The sequence below is a fragment of the Bufo bufo genome, chromosome 5 (assembly GCF_905171765.1).
Source record: "Bufo bufo chromosome 5, aBufBuf1.1, whole genome shotgun sequence".
Taxonomy (NCBI): Eukaryota; Metazoa; Chordata; class Amphibia; order Anura; family Bufonidae; genus Bufo; species Bufo bufo.
The window spans coordinates 381229065-381250605 of record NC_053393.1 but is presented as its reverse complement, the minus strand read 5'-3'; the positions used below and the strand labels follow the sequence as shown (position 1 = coordinate 381250605).

At 43.6% G+C, this 21541-nt stretch overlaps 1 protein-coding gene across 1 annotated transcript in view; it reads left to right on the top strand.

Annotated features, from left to right (window-relative positions):
• The window catches only part of ELOVL2 (ELOVL fatty acid elongase 2), a 133803-nt gene that overhangs the window by 91634 nt on the left and 20628 nt on the right, over nt 1-21541 (top strand). The window contains exons 2-3 of the mRNA XM_040433078.1: nt 6841-6904; nt 9263-9450. Coding sequence (XP_040289012.1) covers nt 6841-6904; nt 9263-9450 — 252 coding nt within the window. The remainder of the gene's footprint in view (nt 1-6840; nt 6905-9262; nt 9451-21541) is intronic.

Below are 21541 nucleotides of genomic sequence, written 5' to 3'. Positions count from 1 at the left end.
TTTCAGTAATCGTCTTGTTAACTCAGGTGAGAATGTTGACGAGCACAAGGCTGGAGATCATTATGTCAGGCTGATTGGGTTAAAATGGCAGATTTGACATGTTAAAAGGAGGGTGATGCTTGAAATCATTGTTCTTCCATTGTTAACCATGGTGACCTGCAAAGAAACGCGTGCAGCCATCATTGCGTTGCATAAAAATGGCTTCACAGGCAAGGATATTGTGGCTACTAAGATTGCACTTCAATCAACAATTTATAGGATCATCAAGAACTTCAAGGAAAGAGGTTCAATTCTTGTTAAGAAGGCTTCAGGGCGTCCAAGAAAGTCCAGCAAGCGCCAGGATCGTCTCCTAAAGAGGATTCAGCTGCGCGATCAGAGTGCCACCAGTGCAGAGCTTGCTCAGGAATGGCAGCAGGCAGGTGTGAGCGCATCTGCACGCAGAGTGAGGCGAAGACTTCTGGAAGATGGCCTGGTGTCAAGAAGGGCAGCAAAGAAGCCACTTCTCTCCCAAAAAAACATCAGGGACAGATTGATCTTCTGCAGAAAGTTTGGTGAATGGACTGCTGAGGACTGGGGCAAAGTCATATTTTCCGATGGAGCCTCTTTCCGATTGTTTGGGGCATCTGGAAAAAGGCTTGTCCGGAGAAGAAAAGGTGAGCTCTACCATCAGTCCTGTGTCATGCCAACAGTAAAGCATCCTGAGACCATTCATGTGTGGGGTTGCTTCTCATCCAAGGGAGTGGGCTCACTCACAATTTTGCCCCAAAACACAGCCATGAATAAAGAATGGTACCAAAACACCCTCCAACAGCAACTTCTTCCAACAACAGTTTGGTGAAGAACAATGCATTTTCCAGCACGATGGAGCACCGTGTCATAAGGCAAAAGTGATAACTAAGTGGCTCGGGGACTAAAACATTGACATTTTGGGTCCATGGCCTGGAAACTCCCCAGATCTTAATCCCTTTGAGAACTTGTGGTCAATCCTCAAGAGGCGGGTGGACAAACAAAAACCCACTAATTCTGACAAACTCCAAGACGTGATTATGAAAGAATGGGTTGCTATCAGTCAGGAATTGGCCCAGAAGTTGATTGAGAGCATGCCCAGTCGAATTGCAGAGGTCCTGAAAAAGAAGGGCCAACACTGCAAATACTGACTCTTTGCATAAATGTCATGTAATTGTCGATAAAAGCCTTTGAAACGTATGAAGTGCGTGTAATTATATTTCACTACATCACAGAAACAAAGATCTAAAAGCAGTTTAGCAGCAAACTTTGTGAAAACTAATATTTTTGTCATTCTCAAAACTTTTGGCCACGACTGTACACTGCAGGCAAACATGATGACATCATGTGAGTACGGGCAAAACATGCCTGAAGTAGGTTGTGGACATTATGTCATATGTTTACTTACAGAGAGGACCCGAACCAGTAGAGATCTGATGGAACATAATTAATGAGTTAAATTTATTACAAGGTGTTTTATATTTACATTATATACATATATACCTCTATAACTAAGTAGATAGTGGACTGTTTTGTTAGAGTGGATTTCCCCTTTAAGAACCTGATGGAAGATAATAGAGATGAGCCACAATACCACTTACACCCTGTGGACAGGTGTGACACTGTTTTTAAAAGATATTACGGTATTCATTTTTTTTCTCACTGTGGATAACCCCTTTAAGATGTTACATGCTGGAGTAGCATGAATAGATATCATCTCCATTGTTTAGCTATCAACCCTAAAGACTTCAACACTTTCTTTTCCACCAGAAATAAAGTACTGAACTTTTGGTTATAACTAGGCTTGAGCAAATTGAGCTTCATATCATAGATCCGAAGTTTCAATGCTGTCAGAGACTTGTCTCTGTACAGCATTAAAGTGTATTGCCTCCGTGGAGGCAAAATTGCCTTTGTTTCAGCCAAAGTCACGCAAGACTTCAGTGAATGAATTTGCTGCCAAACCCGACTGCGGATTGCTGACTTGCTGACTAAATATTTTTAAAGATGCAGAAATGAATACCAAAATTATTCACCGAAGTCTCATGCAGGGGGGTCTCGTGCACGGGGAGAAGCAGCAGCGGTGGTGCGGGGACCAGGAGCAGAGCGGGGAGCCAGGTAAGTAGAATCAGTGTGAGGGGCCCCGCCCGGCATATGAGGGAGCATTTGTTAGTGTCAGATAACCCCTTTAAGGTAACACTGGGACCAGAATTCTAATGTGGATCCTTTCAACTACTTAAAAGGGTTGTATCATCTCAGACATTGGGGGCATATTGCTAGGATATGCCCCTATTGTCTGATAGGTGCGGGTCCCACCTCTGGAGCCCGCAAAGTGAAGGATAGCGTACCATGCATGGGCGGCCACTCTCCTTTCATTCCTATGGGAGCACTGAATATTGCTGAGCGGCTCGCTTGGCTATTTTCGGCAGTCCCATTGATATGAGCGGAGAGTGCACCGCTCCATTCACTTCTATGGGGCTGACGGAACTAGCCGAACCAGCGCCCAGAGGTGCACCCAATGTCTGATATGATACAACCCCTTTAAGAAGGGAACCTGTTAGTATGGATACACTGGCCTCTCTGCATGAAGTAGTGACAGATATGCTGAATTTACCAGTGTGTCATGTGTGACTGTGATATAGTTTTCGGGTAACTTACAGCTTACTAGTTGCAGCACGCTACTTATTAATAGCTTTCTCCCCATCATCAGGAATTGGAAGAAAGCCGTCAATCAGCGGTGGGTGTGCTTAGGGAACTCGCAGCCCGTGAATGTACTTTGGCTGAATATTTCAATATCGAACTGTGCCGAAGAACGATTGTTGACTTACAAAGTTTACTGATGTAAAATGATAAGCATTTGTCTAAAAAGCTGTTTGGTGTCCAGCGTATCTGTGCTGACAGGTTCTCTTAAAGATTGAAGCTTTAATCACAAAACTGGAGGCCCGAGGCTTGTACTTAAGGCCCATGGCTGTATTATGTGTTCGTAACATACATAATATGGCTGCCATAGAGGTACTCCGGGCCTCTGCTTTAGCTCCATATGCCTCCAATTTCAAATCCGTGGTTCACCAGAGATTATTTTAATTTTTTCAAATTGAGACATATTCCATGTGACGTTTCGACCTACACCGGGGTCTTCAACTAGAACGTAGTGTCATCATTATAAGGCAATTCTGTCTCTCTTCCCTGCACAGATCCTCTCTTTCCTGTAGATCTTGGAAGACATGTGTGGCTTTGCGGCTGCTTCTTATATTTCTTTTATGTCAGATAGAGCAGGCGGCATAGAGGCAGGCATAGGTAAGGGCAGGGCACAGCGGAAAACGGTGTGCCTAGTGCAACCAGGGCCAGAGTGTGGCTGGAACTGTAGCTTGCACCATTAGTGAGCACTGTGGCTACCACTTCTGTGGCTCAACGTATGGCTGGCACTATCAAGGGTGGCATTGTTGTCTGCATTGTATATATTAAGCAACTTAAATCCAGACAAAACTGGTATTCTCTTTGGTGCTCTTCAAAATGTGTCATGCGCCCTGGCCTAGGCATAACACAGGGTGCCAGTTTTACCCATAATGATCTTTTAAAATGGTATTCCTACATGAGATTCTAGGGCATAGACATGGCATATGTGATACGCGGGGCTTCCATCTCTAAGGCCCTCATATAAGGCTGCTCTCTCCATTGTAGTTTATGGAAGTTGGGAAACGCTCATTTGCTTCTGTTTTTCCGATAGGTGAAAGCCCCAAAAGTGGCCGCCTACCTGTCAGATATTTATAGCATATACTGTTGATATGGTATAAATATCTGAGATGTGGGTACACTTTAAAGGAGTTGTCCGGATTTAGAGCTGAACCTGGACATACCCATAATTTCACCCAGGCTGCCCCCCTGATGTTAGCATTTCATGCTCCGATGCTCTCCCTTGCCCTGCTCTAGATCGCGCAGGGCAAGGGCCCTTTTATTTACAATAATACACTGCCGGGCGGAGGCTTCCCCCCAGCAGTGTGTTTGGTGACGTCACCGGCTCTGATGGGCGGGCTTTTGCGCTGCCCTCGCCGTTTTACAGGCTAGGGCAGCGTTAAAGCCCGCCCATCAGTGCCGGTGATGTTACCGGTCTCATTGCTGGGTGAAAACCTCCGCCTGGCAGCCCTATGGAGAGCACGGTACATCACCGGAACTCCAGAAAATGCCTTTGCCCTGCGCGATTTAGCCTGTTGGGTTGATACATAGTAAATCAGCTAAAACGTATCCCAGTGGGTTTATGTAGTCTAAAGGTAGATAACCTTTTTACATTTTTGCAGTCTTCTTGTATGTGTGTTGTGCTGTGGTAGCAGTGTAGTAATATAGTTTTTTTTATACTGCACGCCTTTTATTTCACAGTTTGGTAGAAAGCTTAGATCATCAAACATGACTGAAATGGCCTAATTAGAAACTGGAATGTACTTTTTGTACTGGATCTTTGGGAGCTCTTAGTTTGTCCTGCAAGGTTAATTAGTCTTAAATTATTAACTTTCTTATTATCCTGTGTGTCCTAGGAAGGAGGGCAATTGTCTACATTATGTATGTATGATAGATGTATAGTACAAATTGTATGTTTTGAGATGATTTGCTTGATCTCCAGCCTAAACGCAGTTTTCAGGGCAGTTGTTTGTGTCACTCCCTAACATACAGCGGGTCGGGGGGGGGGGGGGGATTAGGAAGGGGAGCCCAGCTCCCTGCGTTACCCAGCTTCAGCTATACTTGGCAATGGCAGGGAACAGAGTTCTGTATCATTCTCATCAATGCTTCTACAAATAGTTGACATGGAAAGCCCTCTGTTATCCCATCAGGGGAGAGCAGAATGGTTAATTGTAAGTTGGAGCACCTCCATAGGCCTTCTACATCTGTTGATGTGATCCCAGAGATCCCCTTTAAGATGATAGCATTTGGAAGAACTATGTAACAAAATTGGTCTCCAAGTATTTTCCTACCAGCAAATTATGCATTATTGCAGGGCAAAACTGAGAGACATTTCTAGAGAGGCTCCCTCAAATGCCTTTGATACCCTTTTTCCCTCTAATACCAGACGTTCTATTACAGATTTGTACTCCTTTCTTAGAAGCGAGTTGTTATGGGGAAATATCCATACAATATATAAAGGCTGGGCACGACAATTGGGGGGTCAGGAGATAGGAAGCTCTACTTGGAACCTTGTTAAGATCCAGCCATGCTAAATATGATTTTTTGCCATTTTTCAAGTGGTCCTAAACTTTTGCTCAGGACTGTGTGTGTGTATATATATATATATATATATATATATAAAATTCCTCAAGATACAATGACCTCAGGATACAATATTTTCAACATACAATGGTCTTTTCTGACCCATCGTAAGTTTAAACCAGACTCGACATACAATGCCTCAGACTCAGATCCAGCCAATCAAGGACACTTCTCCGGTATAATAGCTGCATTAGATGCTATTTAACAGCTATTCCTGACTATTATATGTAAGGACTTGTTTTATCTCTCTTAGGCTACTTTCACATTAGCGTTTTTGCTGGGTTTAGCAAAAACGCTTCCGTACTGATAATACAACCATCTGCATCTGTTATGAACTCTATTGAAAGTCAATGGGGGACGGATCTGTTTTCTATTGTGTCAGAGAAAATGGATCCGTCACCATTGGCGGTCATGCTGGATCCGTCTTGCTCCACATCCCAGGACGGAAAGAAAACCGCAGCATGCTGCGGTTTGTTCTCTGGTCTGAGAACGGAACGGAATGTATTTTGGAGCACTCCGTTCTGTTCAGTTACGTTTTGTCTCTATTGACAATGAATAGGGACAAAACGGAAGCATTTTTTTTTCCCGGTATTGAGACCCTATGACGGATCTCAGTACTGGAAAATATTAAACGCTAGTGTGAAAGTAGCCTTAGTTATCTGCTTATTTTTCTTAAATCTTTATTTTCTCTTATGTTGGATGACATTTTGGGGCTTTGGAACCAATTACTCAGCTTGCAACGGTTTCAACATACAGTGGTCGTCCTGGAACTAATTAATATTGTATCTTGAGGGACTACTGTATATATATATATATCGTGAGGCAGTGATAGGCCTCATATATGAGGAGGGAAGATATGTGTCTCCTAGAATGGTGCAGGAAACCTATTAGAGGAGATGTATGGTATGATTTGATGTGTTTTCCCCACGATTACCTGGCCTGAGGTGAGGTCAGGTGCGATGATCACTTGGGGATAAAGCAATCCTCAGAGTGGGAGACTGAGGAGGGGATTGAGAAGGAAGCCTGCAGAGGTTCTTTGTGGTTCCAGCAAGGAGGGCTGGGCGGCCACAAGGCTGAGGAAGCCTGAGTGTGGGCGACCCAGAGACGCTTGAAAAAGAGAGGGATTGCACGGTCAGAGTCAGGAGGACTGCTGGTCCATATCCCCCCCCAAAGGTATTTCGCTGCTTCCACCAGGAGGACTGGTGGGTTGCACTGGTCACAGCTAGGAGGCTGTGTGACCAAAGCCAAATACTGCAGTGTGAACACTGGCCTAGAAGTGAGTTAGGGAGACCCTTGTATAGTGAGTGCCTAGCCGGGCAAGGGTTTATTGTTTTGTGTTGATGTAACACATTGTGAGGTGAAGCTGCGACTTCATTGTGCCAAGTGATGCCAAACTTGGAAGTGTGATGTGCTGTGTGACAAATAAAGCAACGTTTGAGCTTGAAAACCCCCTGTTTGATGAGAAGTCTGTCATTGCTGACCCCTGAGAGAGAGAGCGATCCCTTACAATATATATATATATATTGTATATAATGTAATAATATATACAAATATAATTAATATCTTTTTTTTCTTTTTCAGGATCACATACAGACACTAGACCGAGAAGTAAATGCATTTGTGGATTATTTGTTTGGCCCAAGGGGTAAGTAAGCTGAATATAAATTGGCATTTAAGGAGGACCTGTAACCTCTTCTGTCATGTCTGTCATCGCAACAACTTGCACTCTCATAATAACAAATCTAAGCATATATTCTTATGAATCTATGATATGCCATTCCTTTTTTATTTCTACTAGAAGCTACTAATGAATTGCTAGCAGTTTGCAATGAAGGTCCAGACGGGTGTTACCAGTTGGGCGTGTTTCCCTGCACCTGAACTAGCCAATAAGTGCTGCCAGTGTCAGACTGCAACACCCTCAACTAGTAACACCTATCTGGATTTTCATTGCAAACTGCTATGAAGAGGACCTATCACTAGCAAGTACATATGTATTTTACTGCAGAAAATATTAGTCCCATTTTTCTAAATACGTGCCATAAGCATAAGTAAAAAAAATAAATAAAAATTTAACCCCTGGGTCCTGTATGCAAATGACCCACAGGAGTCAGGTCAGAACTTCCTGGAGAGCTGCTTCCCACAAACAAGCACTCTCTACAACATTAAAGAGATTGTCCGAGTTCAGGGCTGACCCCGGATATAAGCCCCCCTTCATTCCTTTACCATGTAGGAGTGGAGCATCTCAGCATTTCCTTGGATGCTCACAGCTAATGATATCATTGTTAGGCTCCATTCACACGACCGCAAAATGGGTCCGCATCCGTTCCGCAATTTTGCGGAACGGGTGCGGACCCATTCATTCTCTATGGGGACGGAATGGATGCGGACAGCCCACAGTGTGCTGTCCGCATCCGCATTTGCGGTGCGCGGCCCCGATCTTTGGGTCCGCAGCTCCGCAAAAAGATAGAGCATGTCCTATTCTTGTCCGCAGCTTGCGGACAAGAATAGGCATTTCAATGGGGGTGCCGGGCTGGTGTGTTGCGGACCCGCAATTTGCGGACCGCAAAACCCATACGGTCGTGTGAATGTAGCCTTATACGTATATTGTACAATTTGGCTAATAGAAGTGATCAGTCCTCCATATTCATGAGGGCCCTTGTGAGCATATAGTGATGGACTGCTGTAATTGTAGCTACACAGCAGCCAATTGTCATGAATATAGTGGACTGATAACTACATCTGCATTATTGTTTGATTTCTACTATTAGTCAATATTTTTTGGGGCCATTTGGGCTTATAGGAGAGTGGGCCCCTCAGAAGAGTATAATCATGCAGCGAGCCCAGCAGAGGAGAGGATAGGAGTGATAGTAGCAAGAATGGTGGTTGTAGTTAGTATGCACTCTGGGCCGTGCAGTGATGTGCCCCTTTAGGGCACACTCTCGTTCTCGGGTTCTTCTGCCTGATGGTGTTTTGTGGTCCCCTTGATGGTGATGAATTGTGAGGTGCAAGGCAGGGTCTCCTGTAGCAGTGGAGGCAATGATGAGGCAGGTTTTGCAGTTCTTTACTGAAGATTCAAGTTCAGGTACATCAGTTATAGTTCTCAGCATCCATGGACTGGCAGTTCTTATACAAATGCAATTTCCACAGTTCTTATGGGTTACATGGCTGCAGTAATAGTTAATAGGCAAATATGTCTCTTTAAGACTATTTTCCTCTCACTGCACTTCTCCCTTAAGCATAAACATCCTGAACATCCCCAATGTCAAACTAAGCTCTGCACCTTTTTCACAGGTTGCCATAAACACAGTTTATGTTACTACAGGTTTCCTTAGCAGGTTGTAGTATGGCGTGCATATCGGGATTCTGCCCTTTAGTTTTGTCCAGAGCCAGAAGCCTTTCTCTTTCTGAACGATATTTGCTATGGAGTCTATAAGCTTCTGCTTAAGCAGTTTATCTCTACAGGGCTTCTACTCGCACCTCCTTTTGGCACTGGTATGCTTCCCAAAAATATCCCTGCATCTAGACTTATCACTATCCAGACATCCACTGTGTTTACAATGAATCTATTATCCACACACACACTCCGCCTCTAGACTGTTCTAACTCTTCCTCCCTATGGGTAGAGGTATACAGCCCCACCTAGTGGCTGGTAATTGCATCCTATTAACTGTTATCTACCTTTTTACTCAGAAAATGCATATGCTATCTTTTTACAGCGTATGTATCAAAATTGTAGGGGAACCACTGCTGTAGCAGAGGGACACTGCATTCAGGTGACAGATCTGCTCCAAGTATTTCTGCGAGGAACATTACCTCTCCATCAATGTATTTCTCTTTATTAGAAGTAATATGAATATTTTTTTAATTATCTGTTTCTAATTGTACTATGACTGTTTACTTCAGATGAGTATTTTACATGTAAGGATAGAAACACAATTTAGTGCTTATAGCTTTCGATCACTGTAACTATATTAGAGTCTCATTATCTCCTGTATCTTTCCAGATCCCAGGGTTAGAGGATGGTTTATGCTGGACTCCTACCTTCCCACTTTTTCTTTGACCATCCTCTACTTCTTTTCCATATGGTTGGGGACCAAATATATGAAGAACAGACCACCATTCTCTCTCAGGGGTCACTTAATTGTTTACAATCTTGCAGTCACTTTGCTGTCCTTGTACATGTTGATAGAGGTAAGTGGCTAGCCTATTTTGCATCACTTAATTTCCTTATTGTAAAAATGAGTGGAATTTGTAGACTTTCAGGAGTAAAAATTCTGACGATTAGATTATGCAAATTAATTAAAGGCACTTGATATGTCCATCTTCTGACCACATTGTGTAGGAAGCCATCCGTATTAAAAGCATGAATGTTCTCTCTTGCTGTTAGTACAGTGGTTGCACATGAGCACTCGTAAGTGCCTGGGTTACATAAATCGTTTTTTAAATTTTAGATTCACCTAGAAGACTAGAGGTAGCCTGGGAAAAGGGTTCAAGATGAAGCAAAATTGTGCATACAAATATATAGTTCTGTATGTATTTATATTTTAGGTACTTTCAGTGCTTTTAGGGAGAGGAGAACCCCCAGGGAGAGACAATGGGAAGTCTTCAGAGGGTGCTAGATTATCTAAAAAGCACACAACAATGTTCTTTATTTTATAAGAGCAGAAAGACATTTTAAAGCCATACATGAATAATAATAATCTTTATTTATATAGTTACAACATATTCCGCAGCGCTTTACAATCAGAGGGTTCATGTACAAACAGAATCATACATTACATAGCAACAAACAAGTCAATAAATAAAACAAGAGGAATGAGGACCCTGATCCCAAGAGCTTACAATCTATAGAGACAAGGGCAGGGGTGCACCACCAATGAGGCCAGTTAAGGCGATCACCTCAGGCAGCACCAGGTAGGGGCAAGTGGGGGGCAGCGGAAGGGCCATGGGCAATGAGCGCTTTCATTGTGTCAAACAGGTTAGGGTAAGAAATTGGCATGGGGGGGGGGGGGGGCACCGTTTCAGTTTTCGCCTCAGGCAGCAGAAAGGCTAAGTGCACCCCTGGATAAGGGTGACACAAAAGGTAAAAAGTGCTTGTTTTGTACAATGATCTGGCCATCTTATCACAATAGGGGAGTAGATATAAAGATACATGAGCCACTTACCAGCCAATATCTGTAGTGCTTCTCAGTGCATGGGGTGTGGTAGATAGTGTTTGATGGTGGATGAGGTTCAGAAAAATCATGTTGAAGGGGGAAGGGTTATGGGAACAGTTCGATTAGGGGGTTCGATAGGCCATCCTAAAAAGATGTGTTTTTAGGTAGCGCCTAAAACTGTGGATGTTGTGAATGAACCTAATTGCTTGGGGTAGAACTGGTGCAGCTCAGGAGAGAGAGGTTTGGATTATGGTGGATCTTAGTCATAAATCATTTGCAGATCGTACAGCATGGGTAGGGTGGTAGATAGAAATGAGAGGACATGTAGCGGGGCGTAGCACTGTGGATAGCTTTGTGGGTGAGAATGGCCAGTTGGCTATTAACACATTTGCAGTGAATTGTTTATTTGCTTCCTAAATGTAGTCTTGTTATGGCGGCGTTCCGTACCTGTCGCCGCTCTGTTCTTCCCAGTTGGCACGGCTGTTGGTCTGGTCAGCTTTGCCCTTCTGGGTTCTGGCAGCTGAGACCTGCTGGCAACCCACTCCTGCTTCCCGACGGGCCTTGCCTACAGAGTAACTTTGCTATTCCTCCCATGCAAGAATGTCTTACTTTGTGCATAGGATGCGCGTTCATGCCCTCTCCGGTTTCTTATTAGCCAGTATGTGCACGTCCTCATCTTCCCAGCCAAAGGCACCTTCCCCTGCAGGAAATTTATCAGTTGGTTCTAGTTTGCTACTGTCCTGCAAAGGTGTGCTGTATCTAGGTTCATCTGCCTGTGTACCGACTTCTGCCTGTTTCCTGGATTTGAGCCTATGCTGCATGACTTGACCTCTGCCTGATCTCTGTTATGACCCTGAGCCGCCTACCTTGACCTCAGACGCTATCGGATCACACAAACTCTGCCTGTCCTTAACTACGGTGTCTCTTGACCACTGTGGGTCAGCAGTCACTTGAACAAAGACTGCAGTGCAGTCTAGATTTTTTTTCTTCCATATCATAGCATTTAATGTTTTTGCGAAGGTGGAGTCTAAGGTGCCAGACTTTCTTTGCCTATTCTTAAAATGTAAATCTGGTGCCAGATATAACAGTTGTGACAACCATTCTCATCTTCATGAAAACTGCCTCTTGGCATTACTGTTCACCATATTTGGTGCTCAGGGGTATCAAAAGCAAATCAACAGATTCGGAGTGTATAATAGTCACTTTGTGAGACCCCGATGTTTATGCTTTCAGGACCCCTTTCTTAATATGGCATGACGAGTCTTTAGGTGTAGCGTTTTTTTTCATGTTGTGGACCTTCAAGATGCTATTACACGTGCTGAGCTGTGGTACCTGCATGTGGTTTACCTGCGTTTGCCGCACTGCATCTGTAATTAATGATATGAAGCCGCTTGAGCCAGATCCATTCGACATGGGACACTTTGTAACATTCAGGATTTCAGGCTCGGGTTCACACGGTAATTTATGTGTGCTAGAGTTATGCTGAGATGAATTTTCCAAATATCTTACTGTGTCTTTGTGACAAAACAACGTGAACAGCAAACTAGACAAAATGGATTTCATTTTTATGTTGCGTACAGACTTCTCATTTAAATAGTTTGAACATTTTTTGCACAATGATGTGACCTCTGGGTCGGTTTTAATTCAATAATCTTTTGTCCAGAAAACACATAGAGCATTCTGTACTAGCAATTTCAACCAAGATAGGAAATGAATGCAGATGAAAAGAGAAGCATGTAGTAATCCATTTGCAAAGTAGACAAAGACCCACTTAAAAGTGTCCATTCAATAAATCCATTTCATAGCTAATGTGAAGAAAATGTTACTAATGAGACTCCTAACTGCTGTTAAAACAGAACTCCAGGACCCCATCCCTTTTACTAAAGCTTCATGTATATCTCTCATCCATGTGTCCCTTCCGAAAATTATAGAACATGTCCTATTTTGGTCTGTATAGTCATTTGTAGAGAAAAATGCGGATTGGAATAACTGAGACCGTTTAGTGGGATTATTGATGTAATTTACTCATACAACAGTTACCATAGGCTTATATATCAAAACAACTCACAGAAGGTATCTGTATTTTGTGGATCTGTGGGTTGCAGACCACAATATATAGATAAAATTATGTGCTTGAGGCCTTAAAGCAGTTGGCCCATTTCATACATCGGTGGCATATCGTTAGGATACGCCACCAATGTCTGATAGGTGCTGGTCCCAGAGGTGAGACACAAATCTGTCTCTAGAATGGAGCCCTCAAAGTTGAAGAGAGTGGACTCTGCATGTGTGGCATCACTCCATTAATTTCTATGGGAGTGCCAAAAATAGCAGAGCACTGGCTAGGCTATTTCACTCAGCTCCATAGAAGTGAATAGAGCAGTGGATGCACTTGCGCGGTGAGGAGTTAAAGGGTTAGTCCTATCTCGTACATTGGTGGCATATTGCTAGGGTATGCCACCAGTCAGATCGGGACCCACACCTATCTCCAGAACGAGTCCCCCAAAGTTAAGGAGAGCATATCCCGTGTGCGAGTGTGCTCTCCATTCACTTCTATGGGAGTTCTGAAAATAGCTGAGCGAGCACGCTCAGCTATTTCCGAAACTCCCATAGAAGTGAATGAAGAGCAAACCACAAATGCACGCCACCTCTCCATTCACCTCTGTGGGAGTTCCGTAAATAGCCGAGCTAATGCACTCTGCTTCACTTTGGTGGTCCTGTTCTGGAGATAGGAGCAGATCTCATAGCTGTGACCACACTTATCTGACATTGGTGGCATATCCAAACAATAGGTAGATAGCGTTAGATAGATGAAAATACACCTTTAATAAGAGCTGATTGCAGTGCATCCTGGGAGATGTAGGTGCTCGATTGTCTTGTGTGACAAGTTGCTGCTGCTCACAGAATTCGACCGAATAATGAGTAAAATAAGCAAAAAAAGTGTAAATTACACTGGATACCAATTAATAGTATTAATAGTATTTTTTTGTTACTATGGGGCACAGTTGAACTGCTGCTGTCCCCATTTACAGATCACTGACTAGGCAGGGTGCTAAATCTCCTTAAAGTGATCAGTCCTGTATGGAGACTTACTGGAAGTGCTCCACGGTACGGAGACTCATTGGCAATGCTCCATGAGAAATGAATATGCAAAGAGGTATCTCCCAAGAAAGAGAACCATCTCACCAGTGCCACCTATTTGAAGTGGATCCATATGAGTTGAGATCTGACTTTTCAAAAAGCCTTGTCAAAACCTATTGCTTGTTGGAAAGTCGGATCTTGACTGGCGCTGGCGAGATGGTTCTCTTTCTTGGAGATACCTCTTTGCATATGACTGATAAATGGTAACAGTTACTAGAGATCTATATATATATATATATATATATATATATATATATACACTGCTCAAAAAAATAAATGGAACACAAAAATAACACATCCTAGATCTGAATTAATTAAATATTCTTCAGAAATACTTTGTTCTTTACATAGTTGAATGTGCTGACAAAATCACACAAAAATAAAAAAATGGAAATCCAATTTTTCAACCCATGGAGGTCTGGATTTGGAGTCACACTCAAAATTAAAGTGGAAAAACACACTACAGGCTGATCCAACTTTGATGTAATGTCCTTAAAACAAGTTAAAATGAGGCTCAGTAGTGTGTGTGGCCTCCACGTGCCTGTATGACCTCCCTACAACGCCTGTGCATGTTCCTGATGAAGTGACGGACGGTCTCCTGAGGGATCTCCTCCTAGACCTGGACTAAAGCATCTGCCAACTCCTGGACAGTCTGTGGTGCAACATGACGTTGGTGGATAGAGCGAGACATGATGTCCCAGATGTGCTCAATTGGATTCAGGTCTGGGGAACGGGTTGGCCAGTCCATAGCATCAATGCCTTCGTCTTGCAGGAACTGCTGACACACTCCAGCCACATGAGGTCTAGCATTGTCTTGCATTAGGAGGAACCCAGGGCCAACCGCACGAGCATATGGTCTCACAAGGGGTCTGAGGATCTCATCTCGGTACCTAATGGCAGTCAGGCTACCTCTGGCGAGCACAGGAAGGGCTGTGCGGCCCTCCAAAGAAATGCCACCCCACACCATTACTGACCCAATGCCAAACCGGTCATGCTGGAGAATGTTGCAGGCAGCAGAACGTTCTCCACGGCATCTCCAGACTCTGTCACGTCTGTCACATGTGCTCAGTGTGAACCTGCTTTCATCTGTGAAGAGCACAGGGCGCCACTGGCGAATTTGCCAATCTTGGTGTTCTCTGGCAAATGCCAAACGTCCTGCACGGTGTTGGGCTGTAAGCACAACCCCCACCTGTGAACGTCGGGCCCTCATATCACCCTCATGGAGTCTGATTAATTCATATGGTGTGGTCCAGAAGTGATTGAGTGCTCACACTGGAACCCAGTCAGGTCCCAGTGTCAGCACCCAAACCAGTGACTGTTAGTTACAGTGATACCTATGCTTGTCCACTCGCTGGTGGAGGAGGTACTGTACATATACATCAGTTATGGAAACTGGCGCTCTGCAAACGGCTGTATATTCGTGAGGCATAGTTAGGTAGGGGTGTTTCAGACACATGTGACATAATACAATATCATATTACATGACATACATGTATTGTACATACAGTATATTTATCCCAGACTTTTTCTATCCGAGAACTTCATTATTTTGAGTTCACGTTACTGATTTAAATAAATTAGTCCCCCTTGGCCAAACCTGTAAAGGGAAGCTTACTTACCTGCTCCTGGTGCTGGCTCCCCGCTCCTTCTTCTCCTGGCCTGTGATTCTCTGCTGGGCTCCCTCGCTGCAAATATCCAGTTTGATTTTACTGTCAACTGGCTGTGTCAGCGACCAGTTCTCCTTGCGTCATGTGACCATTTGTCATGACGTAAGGGGAACCGGTCACCACCATAACCAGTGATTTGGCTGCAGGTGAAGTCAAACCGGATGTTTACAGCAAGGGAGTCCAGCAGAGCATTGCTGGCCAGGAGAAGGAGCGGGGAGACAGATAAGTAAGCTTCCCTTTACAGGTCCGGCCAAGTGGGGAGGTTTGCTAAAACCCCTTGAATCTTCCACAACCACTATAATATCAGTTCATCTGCAGGACCCCAGTTCACCTTCTTTGCAGTTGAAAAGAAATGGTCCTGCCGTTATTTGCTTAGCTAAGTACATGGTTCATCTCACTAAGTTCTGTGCCAGGCTGGAAGCCATAGCTAGTTACAAAGGTATGAGAGCTGGGCGAGCTGCCATAGGTAGTATTCATTTACTCTTACATCAGTGATTTCTGTGGTACAAATGGTGACATTCAAGGTCAATGCAGGTCAGCGGGGAGAATATGAGATGTGCTAACTGATTTCCAGCAGGAAGGGGCCATGCAGAGTGATACGTATAAGATACAAGGACATTTACAGAGCATTCCTCTATAAACCCCGAGTCATTCCTTTCGTAAAACCCAGAGCTCCTCTGAGGGGTGAATCTAGAAGTGCCTCGTAAGAATGTTTTTTTTCTACTGTGTCTGAAATGCTGATAGTATTACATGGAGTTTAATTGTATCCCATATAACCTCATAAATCACTGATGTAGAAGGTCCATCATATAACTGAAAAGGGGCAAGAACAACTACACTCAATAGTCAAATCCTATTTTCTATACAGCAGTTTTTTTTCTTTTAACAAACTGGTTTACCATGTAGGATAGGAGCATTGGAGCATTTCTTGCTCCGTTGCTCCCCCTTGCCTTCTACTGCATTGAGCAGCGCAATGCTGTTTGTTGTGAGCTGGTGACGTACTGGGCTTCACAACACTATGCTAGGTGGAGGCAATACTCGCGTCTAAAACCGCCCAGAACAGCACTATAAACCGCCCACTTGAGCTGGTGACATCACTGGGCTCCCTGCTAGGTGAAAGTCTCTGCCTAGCATAGTGTTGTGAAGCCCGGTACGTAGCTAAAGGCTCATGGGCTCTGGTGCAAAAGTTCAGCTTGGGCCCCCCTTCCCTCAGTGCTTTGTGGCCAGAAAAGTACATAGCCTTCGTGCTGCCTGAGACAAAAATTGAAATGGCACCGATTCCCCCCCCCCCCCCCATATTATTGACCTAACCTCTTCCCTCCAGCCAGAGTGTAACTTGACCATCAGGCACTTTCTATAATATTGGGGTCTTTTTAGGTGGCACAAGGGTCTTTGGGCCTCCTCAGGCTCCAGGGCCCGGTGACGACTGCTACCTATGCACTCCTTATAGCTACGCCCCTGAGTCCAACTCCCGGTACCTCTGCTGGTCAGCTGATCCCAGGGGCCGCAGAACACCTCAACCAGGCACAGCTCCACACACTGCGCAGTCTTTTTGCCTGGTTACTGCAGCTTTTGCTCATTCACTTGTATGGGGCTGTGCTGCACTACACAGTGTATGGAGCTTTGTTGTCTTCTGATGTTTTGTGGCCTCTTGTAAGGAATCTGTTGTCGTCTGCTAATTGACCACTAGAGACTGCTGTTTTACACCTTGAGGAATGGTGCTGCACTTCCACTACTTACCACTGGATGCTGCTGGTTGCCCTGTTACTTGCCCTTACTCACAAAGGCCAATATTGTGTGGAATGGGAACCATTTTGCTTTCTGTTTGGGCCTATTTCAGTCCATGCAGTTTATGCAAACATTGCTTGAGTATTTTAACTTTTTCCAGCCTCCTGCCCCCCTGAGAACTTTACCAGACAGTTCTTACTCCTTGTTGGACTTTTACTTTACCTTATCTCCTGGTCTAACAGTTTCGTTGAGGACATCTACAATCAGTTCTCCACCGTGCTCAGCTCATTCCTTCTGCCTTTTATTCTAGCAGTGTTCACCAGTATTGTAATACCCCTGGCGATCTGATATTGATGACCTATTTTAAGGATTGGTTATCAATATTAGTTTGAGACAAGCATGTCCTGTGTGGAACTCGCGCTCCGTGTGTGAGCATGATTTACTGTTATGGACACTGCTCATTTCACAGGAGCACACGGCATTGTAATGGTTTATAATGCCGTTAGTCTCTGCATGAACTTACTTCTACAGAGTCATACTGATATAATGCTGGCAGTATAATTTAGTAGATACAGGTCATGCAGAGACGTACAGCATTATAAATCATTACAAGGCCGTGTGCTCCTGTGAAATGAACAGTGTCATAACAGGATATCACGCTCACACACTCGTCTGAAACAGGCCTTAAAGGGAACCTGTCATCAACTTTATGCTGACCTCACTGAAGGCAGCATAAAATAGTGACAGAAATGAAGATCTCAGCGGTGTGTCACACATGAGCTAATAGTAAGTGGTTGCTGAGAACCAGCATCATATTCATTGCAGCCCAGGCCCTAAAAAGAGTCCAATCTACTTGAGAAGAGTCCTGGTTATTCATAATCTCCTGCTCTCCCGCCCATCTGCTGATGATTGGCAGTTCTCTCCTAGAGAGAAAGGGAGAAAACTAGGTAGAAGACTGTCAATCATCAGCAGGTGGGCAGGGAGAGCAGGAAGTCATGAATAACCAGGACTCTTCTCCGGTGGCCGTGACTCTTTTCCAGGCCCAGTCTGCAATAATTGTGATGTTGGTTCTCGGCAACCACTTACTTTTAACTTTTAAATGACAGACCGCTGAAATCAACTAACCTGTCTCTGCTTCATTCTGCCGTTAGTATGGACAGCATAAAGTTGATGACAGGTTCCCTTTAAAGTTCTGGAAAATCCCTTAGAGACTGAAGCCACGCCATGGCTTTTTTTCTTGACCAGGAAATTCATGCATTATTTACAAGCATTTTTGGGGGATGGCATTTTATAGTTACACAAGGTTTTACTTTTTTTTTTTTTTCTATAGAGAAGTCCATGGGAAAACACCTGAAAAATGCCAAACCCAGAGCATTCTGCAATTTGAAATAGCCCTCAAGGGACCAAAACATGCATCTTAGGCCTCTTTCACACGAACAATACAGATTGTGTCATGATCTGTTCAAGAAAAAACTGATGGTTTGGCACCCAAGTTCAGTTAGTCTTGTCTGCGATTGCGTTCAGTGTTTCAGTTTTTTCCGTGCGGGTGCAATCAGTTTTTGAAGAATTACAAACTACATCTCCTAGCAACCATCAGTGAAAAACTCATTGCAATCTGTTTTTCACACAAGCCCCATTCACTTCTATGGAGTCAGCGCTGCATGAAAAACGCACAATATAGAACATTCTGCGATTTTTCCTGAACGCAGAAATGATGCGAGAAAAACAACGCTCATGTGCACAGACTCATTGAAATTAATGGATTAAGGATTCAGTGCAGGCGCTATGTGTTTGCTTCACGCATCGCACCTGGACAGAAAACTCGCTCGTGTGAAAGAGGCCTTAGGATCTGTTCACTGAAAAACTGAAGTTCCATCAGTTTTGTCTGCGATTGTGTTCAGTATTTCAGTTTTTAATGCATTTTCCACTAGTGTGAAGAAAAATTTAAGAAAAACAATCTACATCTCCTAGTAACCATCAAACACATTGTATCTGGATGCTTTTTGTGTTTCACACAAGCCCCATTCATTTCTACAGAGCCAGAGTTGCGTGAAAAAAAGCAAAATATAGAACACACTGAAGCGGTAAAAAACAACAACTTTTTTTTTTTTAAGAAAAGCATTGTAAAACCACCCTAATTTCCATATCAAAATGTCTCCAGTGTGTACAGTGTCTGGACTTGCAGAATATAAGCATTTGTCATGTCCATGCTAATCATGGCCCTGTGCAGAATCCATAATTAGGATATGCCCTGGTGAATACTGGTGGTAGTAATCCGGTGCTGGGTGAAGAGCGGACAAAGCCTCACATGTGTTTTAAACGTTTTTCAAAGAAATCAACTGGCAGTAGTACTTTATTTTCATACAGAGTCTTATATTACAAGCCGGTTGTGCGTTTGAAGCCTTCTAGAGAATTGACTAAAGATACTGTTAGGCTGGGTTCAGACCTGAGCGTCTTTGATATGCGCGTTTAACGCGCGTTTTTGACGCGTGTTTTTTGCAATAGTAAACGCGCGTTTGACGCGCGTTTGTGTGATTGACTGCAATGTCATATGGCCACAAACGCGCTGTAAAACGCCCCAAAGAAGCTCAAGTACTTGTTTGAGCGTAGGGCGTTTTACAGCGCGTTTTTCAGCGCTGTAAAACGCTCAAGTGAGAACCAGGGCCATAGGGAAGCATTGGTTTTCATGTGTTGAGCGTTTTACAGCGCGTTTGAACGCGCTGTAAAACGCTCAAGTGTGAACCCAGCCTTACTGCAGGCCGAGAGACAGAAAAGGATCGGCTTGATTCTTCATACACCCAGCAGCAGCCCTCAGTGCTACATGCAGAGCATGAACAAGTTCTGTGCCGCGGTCTCATAGTCTGGCTGTTTCTAGGAGTAATGCTATGTGTGCCAAAGGTCAGATGCCCATGAATACACGGATAAATGCCAGCTCAGGCACAGACTGTTTCCTCTCAATGAAGAGGGAAGAACTATTTTTATAGCATGCAAATGTTATCTCTGTATTCAGGACGTTTTATAGTAGTGGGACTGTAACTAGAATTTAAAGGGGCCATGCCATAATGAGGAGCAGACTTTGCTTGAGCAGTCATATAGGAGCATCCAGATGATATTGGGAGATATCAGAAAGCCACCACCATGGATTTCTCCCCCATTAATAGGAACATGTATAGAGTGTTATCTGTGTGTAGTTATACTGCCGTACCAAGGCTTCCAACAACACGAGAGCGGTTATTAACATACAGACGCTCTAAAAATGATATTTTATCCTAATGTTATGCTTCAATATATAGTAAAACAGAGAACGGAACGGAAAACAGTATCAGCATATTGTGCTTGCTTTAGAGGCCAGTGTGAAGACTGGAATATAATAATATATTTTTTTAAACACAAAAATATATTTTTTTAAACACAAAAATATATTTATATTAAAACACAAAATATATTAAAACAAAAAATATTTTTATAATAAAAAACATTTAATGACTCATTTTCTGACAATACATCCCTATTACGAGAGCCTCATCATACTGTACTTGCTGTACTCTTACCAGAAAGTGATAGAGCTGTTGTCCTTTATATAAAAAAAAACTCCCCCATCTCACACTGTAGTCTCCCGATGATTAAAATTAGAGATGAGCGAATTTCATATTTTGAAATTCGTTCACGCTTCGTTTAAAAGGTGAATTGCGTTATGGATTCCGTTACTACGGACCATAACGCAATTCTATAACGGAATGCCTTTAGAGGCATTCCGTTATTCATTCTGTCATAATAGAAGTCTATGGGCTGCAAAACGGATCCGTCCTGTTTCCGTTATGCAGGGGAGTCTTCTCCTGCATAACGGAAACGGGACGGATCCATTTTGCAGCCCATAGCCTTCTATTATAATGGAATGCCTCCAAAGGCATTCCGTTATGCATTCCGTCATAGAATTGTGTTATGGTCCGTGGTAACGGAATCCATAACGCAATTCACATTTTACCAGTAAACGAAGCATGGACAAATTTCATAACCTGAAATTCACTCATCTCTAATCAAAATGTTTCTTCCCACCATTAACAACTAGTGATGAGCGAAGTATTGGAAAATTCGATTCGGCTGCTTCGCCAAATTTTACTAAAAAAATTAGCTTTGTGACAAATCACAGTACCTAGTCCCGAAGCGCATTTCTTTTGTAAGTAGTGGGTTCAATGACTGGGAAAGGCGATTGTACCAATCATTGTACCCCTCAGATGCCGGGTTCAAAGCTGATTGCGCCATCTGACATCAATATTACAGTGTAAAATAAAAAAAAATTATAAAATCATACTTGCCCTCAAGCCCGAGGAAATTCTAATTTGCGGCTAATCGAATTTTCCCTGAAATTCGGATCGGATTCACTTTGTGGACACTCAACACTACCAATTACATTACGCTTTTGCAGTGCTTCACTCCAGCTTTCTCCTACCTTAGGAGGCATCTCAGTGATGTCAGGGCAGAGGGGGAGGATGCTGGGCATAGTATACGGGAGGAGAAAGCCAGGGGTGGAACTCAGCAAGGGAAAGGGTGTCAGACTTGGGCACTTTGAAAGCCTAATCCCGCCCCGCTGGG